We start from the raw sequence: 10,748 nt of genomic DNA, 5'->3' as shown, positions 1-10,748 counted from the left end.
CGGGCACCACCTTGTCACCATGCCCATACACAAAAAAGAAAACACGAGGATCTGCCAAATGAGAAATAATAAACGAATAATAAATCAGCAGTTATGCTTCCCTTCTATCTGCATTTCTCATACCTCCTTCTCATCCAGCTCTTGTGAAAAGAAACAGCAAAAGCACCCACAAAGTAAAGGACTGTAAGAAACAGAACAGGGAGAGGAAGGTTAACAAGAAAAAAAATTACGGAACAGGCAAAGGAAATCAGGAGAATGGCTACCCACCTAATATTCTACTGTGGGGATCAGGAAGGTTACAGAATCCTGAGACTCTACAAGAAGATTTTTTTTTAGAGACGGGGTCCCGCTCTGTTGCCCAGGCTGGAGGGCAGTGGCACCATCATAGCTCACTGTAGCCTCAAACTCCTGGGCTCGGAAGAGCTTCCCTCTGCAGCCCCTCAAATAGCTGGAACTACAGAAATGCACCACCACACACAGCTAATTATTTTTATCTTTTGTAAAGACAGGGTCTCCCTATGTTGCTCAGGCTGATCTCAAATTCCTGGGCTCAAGCAATTCTCCCACCTCAGCCTCCCAAAGTGCTGGGATTACAGGCATGAGCCACCACATCCAGCCATCACAATTGCATTTTAAAATCACAAGGAAGCCACTTAAAAAAAAAAAAAAAAAAAAAAAAGAAGAAGCAACGAGTTAAGTCACTAGAACATGATTGTTTCACTGGAAAAGACTTTAGACACAGAAGCCAATGTTTTCAACTACTACACCAAGAAATGATAATATTTAGTTTATTTCTATTTTGTTATAGGTTGATCATACTTACTGGCCATGGAATACATCTACGACCCCACCCTTCTGTGGCAAAAATTTTAAAAACCACTACCACAGAAAAAGAAACCAGGATATAATGGAGACAAGAGCTGTCCTTCCCCTGTGAGGAGGAGCTGGGGGCTGCCTCAGTTTCCACTCTGCTGTCCTAACACCCCAGCACTCTCCCGGCTTCACCAAACAGTTCACTGGAAAATACACGAGGATGATATCTGAGAAAACAAGTTTTATATGTGAATAGTATAACCAAGATCACTCTTAGGCTTTCCCATAATAAAGTCATTTGTACAGTTTTAAAAATCGTAAATGTTCATTCACTACGTAAAAGGTATCTCAAGGATTCTAACATCAGAGGAATACACAAATAATGTTAATTTTTTGTTCCTAACTGAGGTAGAGAGACAGCAATCATCACATAGCATTTTTAAAATTTCAAGCTAAAGACAAAAATATTCAACAAAAAATATTAAAATATTATATGGATAAAATATATAACGTACCATTTACAATGGGAGAGCATTTTAATATTAATCTAAATATTTTTTACAAAACTGAGAGATGTTGCACTTTATACTGTTATAAGCATAATTCATGCCACATTATAGAATAAACATTTCCTATCTATATCTCTTTAACCAAAACAACCAGCTAAACCAAATACTTATTTTAGTTGGATATATCTGTAGATATGATGGGTGTAACTAATTGTTCAGCTAAAAATGCAATTCCATGGTGCTTTTAATGATTTAGGTATACGCAGCTTTAGTTCTCACAGCAGACTAAAAATAGTGATTTTAATTTATTCCTGCTGCCTACAATTACCCACAACCATGTATTTTTAAATATTTCCAACCTATAAAAATTACTAATTTTTGCCACTTGTGTTTATCTGCATTTAGACTTTGATTTGGATAAATTAAGCTCTCAAGTGTTCCTTGCTTTATGAAACTCTGCATGTTGTACACTTCAACACAAATAAATGACTTGTACCATTAGAGGTTTAAATAATGTAATGTATTTCATGCTCAGCCTGAAGCTGGATTCCAATGAAGTTGCTAATGCACGTAATGATTAAGTGTAACTCAAATACTAACTGTGTTGTTGAAAACATGACAGGCAATAATTTGGTCTATTATATTCTGCCATTTAATTGCCTAGTACAGACATTCTCTGACACGTTATGAAGCAATGATTTACAATTATTCAAGCTGCAAAGGTCAGAAAGTGACATTATAATCATCTACATAGAGATCCCTTCTAATGCACAAAAACTAGGTAATGCCACACACACACACACACACACACACACACACACACAAAGAGTTTTACTGCATTAGTAACTTTCTATTTAAGATTTCTTAAACCAACTAGGAATAAACAGTTCATAAGCACATTAATACACAATTTTAAAATGTCTGGAATCTTTTCATGAACCCAGATGTCACAGATTTAGAAAATGCCCTTATTCTCTCCTGATTAGGTAAATTCATTTCAACTATTTAACTCCATACACAAGAATCAAGACGAGACTTAGGTAAATCAATCACTAAACAATGCAACTCCTAAATCATGCACAGCAGGGTCTGCACTTCTCAATAATGGCATATCAAACTTGGTTATCATTTCTTAGGTTTACTGAAATCACAGGCCAATTATTAGTTTTCTACAACTCTTTAAAAAAAACTAACACTGCAGAACAAAAATAACCCTAGTTTATCAATTATATCCCTCTCACCTTAATGGGATGATATAATCTTTATACTTTTAGACACTTACCTCCTGCTATTATACAAATATGTTCAGTTTGTAACCCACAAGTAAATGCAATAAATTATCAACACATGAATGAGTGGGAAAAAATAAAATTATTTAAAACAACACTTAATAAGTGGGAAACATAAAACAGGGAAAGTATTGGGGAGAGACAGAGAGAGACAATATCAGAATATGAAAGTAAAGCAATGTGTAAGCAATTTTTTTAAAAAATGTAAATGTGGGCAAAAGCAGAAAATAAAAGTGGATGGTAGGAGAAAGTAGATAAGTTACATTTCCTACATGCAGTGAAAACAACCTAGAGAGAAAAAAAAAGTACAAACTAAAGTCAGGAACAAAAACAGATATTACAAAAAGTGGAGAAATATAGAAAAGAAATAGTTAAAAGGAAGAAAGAGTGGTCTACCATTACTAATTAATTTAAGTACATCACTGAAAACATTTTGAATATTAAGTTTCCCATCAGTAAAATGGGGATAATAAGGATAAGGTAAGCAATCCACAAAGCTATGGAAATCAACAAGTGAGATAAAAGTTAATCAAGGCTATTTATTAGACCACAATGCACTGCATAAATACTATTTAGAGTACCAGGTATACTACCTTATATGTACATAGAGAATAAAATAAACTTAAAAGAATTTAACAAGACATGGTGCCTAAAATAACTTTTGTAAGTCATCGAGATTTTTACGTTTTTGACTACTGAAAGAAATAAAGGTAAAGATCATGGATGTAATAAAAATATGCATTTGGCCTATTTTCTAAACACAAAATTATTAAATAAAAGCATTAACTATAAAAAATAGGTATAGTTTCTATTATTTCTTACTTTCTCTCTCACTAAGCCCTATGTCAGAGTCATAACAGATTTTCATGTTAACTATCCATCAAGTGCCTAAATATAAACATACCTATATTCTATAAAATTCCTCTCTCGATCACATTTGGATATTTTTAACAAGTAAGAAACTCAACTTTTCAAAAAAAAAAAAAAGATTCCCCCAAAAGTGAAAGTAAAATAAATGGCTCTTAACGTGAAGTTATCCATAACATGTACTTAAAACATGATGTACAAAGCAATACATTTTTGAGATTTTTACCATGACATGAGCAGGTAAACCTTGAGTACACAAAACTTAAATTCTGAACTCTTAATCCTAACGACCTAATAGGAATTAGGCATCTAATACATTCAGCTTCTTCTGTCAAACTAACTTAAACCCAAGATATACGGTAGTTAAGATTTGCCAATGGGGCAGGGCAAAAGGGGGTAATGGTATCTTAAAACTGATCCTGAAGATTCAAAGAAAATCAGTCTAGGTTCATACAACTTATACAAAAGTTTAAAAGGCAGTTTTTGTCACAACCCTAAAACTACGTGTTAATGAAAAACACAAAACGTGCAGTTGATGAGCATCCAAAATCATCTAATATAAAGATCTGAAAAAGAGGTCAATTACAAATAATCTGAGACATTAATATTGAGCTCAATACTGTTTGTTGTTTCCATCAATTTCACCATAAAATATTAGTTTTCTTCTTCAAGAAAACCAAGAGGTTACTAAGAAAAAGAGTACAGTATTCTGAGTAATAATTTCACTTTAAAAATGTGACTGCCCAATTTTTTTATATTATTAATCAAGACTATTTGAGAAATAACTCCTTAAAACTCAAATAATGAAGAGATCATTAAGAAAATTCTAAAAGGCAGAGACTAAGATATTAACTACTAAGGAAAAGAAAACATAATGCAGGACCTTCTGTCTGTGACAAAATTATAGAGTTAATGTTCCTGAAAGATCGCTTCACCTTTTAAAGCATGATTTTGTAAAAGGTAAAATTTATAGCGATTAAAGCTAATGAAGAAATGCAGCATGAGCTGCTTATGTTCAGGAACTAATAGGTCCACTGAGCATTTCTAAGATTATTTAGCCATCAATGATAATGAATTGACTTTGTCAGTGATGTCAATGTATAAATACTCTCTAGTGCCAGTAATCTGATAACCAATCCTTGCACTTTTTTATGTTTTTTACTTTAATTTTTAACCTACACACTGCCCTATCCCTTTGAAACACATGAAATAGGGAACAACCTATGATACTTTTTCTGCAACACTGAAGGGTACCTAATTCACTACCATTCTGTTCCAACTACAAAGATCAATAAGTACTCTTCAGTTTACTGCAATTCTTCAGAACTCTCAGCGTCACTGTTAAAATTATTGCTACCTAACTTTTAAATCAAATTTCATTGTAAAAATACAAAGAGAACTATTATTTCCTAGTCTGATGAAATTCAATGCTGTCATAATTCTAAAAAATACAATTCTGGACTCTAGAATGCTTGTTCTACATACGCACACATACACATAGCTCTCTCTCTGAAGACAGTATAAAACTCGATATATGTATAATCATTTACAATTCTGTATCTCCAGGATCAAATATATGAACTACTCATACAATATTTCAGTTGTATGAGGTAAGCAGTTAGCGAGCAGGGTGGGCACTGTTCAAATTATGCAACTAATGCCGATCAATTGTGTATTCTTTTTGATACCAGACACATTCGAAACTGTTCTGTGAAAAGCTTTCTTCTTCTCTTTCCAGGGTCTTAGTAACCCTAATTAAAAAATAAATGGAATTAGATCTCTACTGACAACAGTATGCAAAAATTGTTTACTTATTTCTCAGAAATGAGAGAAAAACTGCTTACTGCCACCTAATAGCAAATTTTCACTGGAGTCAGGGCCTTCTCCTTTCCTATAACTCATATGGTAAAAACAATAAATGAGATATCTTTTAAACTTCCAAGACCTACAGCAATTCAAATGAACCATTTGACACTTGACCCTTGCAGCTAAAATCAGTAGTAACAAAACTCATTCTCCCACTGATCTTCAGGGGACTTTAGGGCAAAGGGTCATCTTCATTTACTTTAGCTGCAAGTCACTGAACCATCAATTCCGCCAATGAATATATCACAGACCATGGTTCATAAAAGTGCTTGCAAAGGTATTTGTAAAACTATCCTAAGGGTCAAAATACTCAACTGCATCCTGGGATGAAATGTACTGTCCAACAAATAACAGAACTTGTTTTTGACGTAAAACGTATTTACATGGTACTATCAATCAGCAGAATCTTCTACTAAAAAAAAAACCTAATATAATATGTGCACGCTGCATAATGTAATTGAGCCTGTGGTATTTTGTGAATTAGCCATAAGAACTGCAAGTTTCTCAGGTTTCACATGAAGAATTTTTATATGATGCACTTATTAATTTCTCTAGCATAACAGCATTAAAATAGACTTTTAATCAGAAGCAGGGTATTAAAACCCACCTCTGAATGTCCTATGTTATACCATATATGATCTAGCATTTTAAAACCTTTTAAACATTTCTGCTAAATTAATCAGTTTTGCATTAAGGCACCTTAGCACTTTCTATTCAATGCAACACATTTGAATAACAGTTAAACACTGTACATGATTCTTCAGAGAAAGAACCATTAACTAAAAAAGGAAATAAGTTTTGAAATAAAGTTACACAAAAATGCATAACAACAGTTCTCTTCAGCATCATCCCTGTAATAATCAGTAACCAGCCATCTGAAATTAAATCTTTTGTTGCTTTCCTTATAGAATAAGTCCAATGGATCCAAAGAGCTACTACTGTGATAAAAATTGAAGCAGTACAGCAAAAGAAAAAAAACATACATATACATTCCTAAAGCTATATTATGTATTTTTTTATGTCTTTAAATGGAATTTATAGTTCTCTCTGGCAATGTGAATGAACATCCTATAATTTAGTCAATTTACAGATTACAGGTTCAAATTGACCTTGTAGCCCATAAAATTGCTCATCTTCAGTACAGGATTAGAAGTGGGAGAAGAATGTCATAACTGTATTTAAGGAATTTACCATAACAATGGAAAGGAGGGTACGCATGCATAATTTTAGCCACTCTTACTCCTATCGGTTTTGAATTCCGAAACAATGGCTATCCTGCACATGCTTCCTGGTTCACGCAGCAGAGATGGCTTCAATTTACTCACCCACAGACATGACACTTGTATTCCCTCATCCCAAGGTGCCTTTTCACATGGTTTCTGGCATCTCCAAGCTGAGCTGTTGCAAAATGGCATATCTTGCACTTGAATGGTTTTGATCCTGAGTAAATTTAACATAAAATATGATTTGATTTTGAATAATACATCACCAATAGCTTAGAAAAGAGGACTAAATCTTAAATCATACCTTTAACCTAATTAAGAATTTCTGTACCCAAAATGGAATACTTGCATTCATTTATAACTTGAATAGACCTGATTCCATAATTATTTTACTCTGAAGACTTTGTTTCAGTGAGTCTTCCTAACTTCTACTAACAATCCTAAGATTCAAACTCAAAAGTGAGACTGCTGAGCAGTACTAAGTCGATGAGATGAGCTACATAATTTTAAATATTTTTCTTATAATTCACAAAAATACATCTTAAAGTCACTCAACACTTCAAAGAAAACATTTTTAAAACATAAATGCACTCAGGGCAGCTGATATTTTTAAAAGCATATTTATCATCAAATACATTTCTCTGTGGCCACCTCCTTGTTTTCTCATATTTCTCCGGCTTTGAATTTACTCACATTAAAACAATGGTATATTTCAGGTTTTTTCCTGGCATTTGTCCCAAATTCTTATCTATATTTTTAATAACACAATTTATAAATATACAGGAGATAAATTTTTATGCTTTTATGGTCATTTTTATAGTCAAAAATCGATGATGATTAAACAAACTGGAAGAACTGACATTTTGGTTATTAATTTCAAGAACAAATATTTTAACACAAAAAGCATACAAAATTTGTTGTCATTTCATAAAGAATTAAGATTAAACTATACTCAAAAATGAGAAAATAAGATTATTTCAAAGTCTACACACTTAGTGTCAGTAATAGATAAGATTGAAACTGAAACATATTAACAGATAATCATCCACATTAATGAGAAATAACGCTCTTTTAAGACATAAAATAGATACACCATTTCCAAACTTTCTAACCAATACATCTTCAAATAAATCAAAATTGTAAAAACCAGTTTAAAATCAGTACGTTTCCTGATTTTTCATATCATATTCAGTACTTATATGGTGAAATACTCCCTCTACTATAGTTAGATAGAACACGAAATATGTGAACTTTAACAAATATACAAAAAGAGCTCAAATTAAAAAAATTGTAATAAATCATATTTGATCAATGAACCTTTGTGCAGTGTCCTTGTAAAAAAAAAAAAATCCTCCAAGAATACTCTGTTGAAATTGAAGCACTCAGTAAAAAATTTTAGAGTCTTAAATTTCAATTTAATTCCCAAAAGCTGACAAAAAAAGTGAAGCATTTAATTTTAATCTTCCAACAGAAATAAAAAAGTCAACAGTACTAAGCACCGGCAGACAAGGTTGAATATTTCACACTTCAATGACAATGAAGCCAGATCTCTTAATATTTCCATTTCTGCTGTTAGAAGTAGATGTAAAATATATTTAGCACCTGAATGGTTGTATCTAGTTAGGTTTATATGTTTAAATGTCAAAAGCAGGTTGAGACTGCAGCTTACAGCAATCACATTCTATCAGTCACATTAGAAAATACAGTTTATTTAAATGATTCTGATAAAACCAAGCCTATCACTACTTTGAACATTTCACTAAGACATAGAATTCTATAATGGGACTTTTGTAAGGTGTGTGAAGAACCAATTTACCAACACTTTAAATTTCAATGCTCTAAAGATAATAGGGTAATTAGGACATTATTAAGTAACAATAATATCAGGACTCGAAACAAAGAAGATCAACCTCTCCCAATATTTGTATTACAATTTTGGTGAATGGATGTAAAAGGTCTCATGGGTTTGAGTTTTCATTTTGCTCACACAGCACCTGCCATGTGACTAGCTCCTCCTCCTGTGGCACAGATGCCACAGAGAAACGGACGTGGGGTCTCTGGTGTGTTCAATTTACTGTCCATGGCTCCTTTGTGGAAAACTCTAGTTTCTGCAGGTCTCAGTTATCACAGCACAGCATGCTGACAATACATAAATGCGTTATTTTGTTGACTGCTTCACCCAGAATCATGGAGGCCTTGACTATTCTTCACATCTTATATTCAGAGTAGACTGTGTTAACATCTTCTTTCTGTGCCATAAAAATTCAAATACTAGCAGAGGTAATACTTCTCCGCATTAAAAAAAAAAAAGGGCCCTTTTTTCCTTGTTTCCTAACTAATAACATTTCTGTTTTTAAGTTTGCTATGTACTTTCCGAAATGAATGCAGGCACAGTGTTTATAAGACAAAATTGTAAAATTGCAGATCTCTAAATATTTCTCTCAGGTACATTTTGATTATTAAAAACAATATTATTTGCAACAGTTCCATTCCTTGGAACAGCATTATCCTCAGCAGGTTTTTTGGTTTTCATTTGGTCCATAAGGTTTTTTCAAAGGGAAAAACTAAAGAGGCTCTCTATCTTTGTGGTACCTTATTACTTTACCGAAAGAATTTCAAAGACTTTAAAATCCAGGTCTTCACTCAGGCCTACGAGGGCTCCTCAACCATCAGTCATGACTATTGCTATGCATACACAGATGTGCCATTAGCATTAAAGAGAAAATACCAAATGAAAGCCTTTAGATCTTAAAGGAATGAAGGAAGTTGCATATTACCCAACATCTAACAACTAGAGCCATCATTCCACAATCCTCCCTAAACATTCAAACACTTCATTCATTCATTCATTCACTCATTCATCTGCTCATTCATTTATTCACTCATCAAGATATACCAAGAGCCAACTAATGTGGGACACAGATGAAGCAGTGAACAATGTTAAGTCTTTGTGGTCACTGTGCTTAAAGTCTACAGATTAACTCTCCTACCGAGCTGTCTGTCCTTTGTCACGTATTGAGCTACAAACACTACCAGCCCTAACTTCAGAATTTCTTAGTGAAGTCACACACTCCGTATCTCCCTGGAACATTTTGAGATGGCATTAGTAACCAGAGCACTCTAAACATAAAACGAATGGCTTCAGACAATCTGGTACTTAACAGCAGCCCATGTTACATGAAATAAAAGCTTTGACAGACCAATGCGGGAGAAATGAAAACCAAGTTTTTTAGTCCTGCTAATGTAATGTGAAAGGGAAGACTGCCCTTTCTGGTCATGTTGATTACTTCGTAGTAGCATGCACACGGGGAGACTCTAGGATCCTTTTTCCTACAATGCTTGATAACCAAAACTCATTTATTTCTTATAGTGCTGCTTTTATCCTGCTAAGGATGGGAAGCAAAGGTTATATAAAACATATAGTAAATCACAAAATATGAAAACAGGGATTGGAAGAGTAAGCTCTTTTCCAGTTAACCATTAATAACAGTCTCTGCATTACTATTTTATGGACATAAGCAAAGTATGTGAAAAGCAATTCATTTTAAGATGCTCCAAGAAAAAAACCCTGAATTAAAACCTGGAGACCAACTTCCCCAAAAAATGACTTGCAAAACTGAAATGGTAGACTCGTATTGTGTCCTCAGGAACAGGGCTCTTGGTAGTGTTTCAAGGCACAATAAAAATGTACTTCCTGATAAGACCAACACAAGATGTTTAAAAAAAAAAAAACTATGCTAACTTTTACTAAATGTTACAATCAATGATGTAACTTATATAAGTAGGGTTACTTTGTCACATATTGATAGTTACCTCACTTTCACATCCACATTAACTTGATTTTAAATGCAATTAATACATATAGTCAAGGAAGACTAATGGACTACATTCTGCACTTAACCTGGTGGACATTTTCAAATGGCACAAGTGACCAGTGCAAACCTATTTTGCATTGTAAACGACTAAATAAATCTTAATGGATTAAGAATGATCAGCTATCAACACACAAGGGAAATTAAGTGCTGAAATGCCTACATTGATTATTTTAAATTATTAGCCTTACTCTGTTCTTGAATTTGTATGCTTTTAGTGAGCTTTAACACATTTACAAGACTTATTGACTATAATTACAAGAGAATTCAAGTAATGGACACATCAATTATAAGCAACATGTCTTGACC

The 10,748-nt window shown here is 33.4% G+C and overlaps 1 protein-coding gene across 1 annotated transcript in view; it reads right to left on the bottom strand.

Moving 5' to 3' along the window:
* The window catches only part of ZNF407 (zinc finger protein 407), a 466,555-nt gene that overhangs the window by 416,160 nt on the left and 39,647 nt on the right, over nucleotides 1-10,748 (bottom strand). Inside the window, exon 3 of the mRNA XM_016933893.4 lies at nucleotides 6,670-6,784. Coding sequence (XP_016789382.4) covers nucleotides 6,670-6,784 — 115 coding nt within the window. The remainder of the gene's footprint in view (nucleotides 1-6,669; nucleotides 6,785-10,748) is intronic.

This window comes from Pan troglodytes, chromosome 17, assembly GCF_028858775.2.
Source record: "Pan troglodytes isolate AG18354 chromosome 17, NHGRI_mPanTro3-v2.0_pri, whole genome shotgun sequence".
Lineage (NCBI taxonomy): Eukaryota > Metazoa > Chordata > Mammalia > Primates > Hominidae > Pan > Pan troglodytes.
The sequence above is the reverse complement of the archived record's forward strand: the minus strand, read 5'-3'. Positions and strand labels throughout refer to the sequence as shown.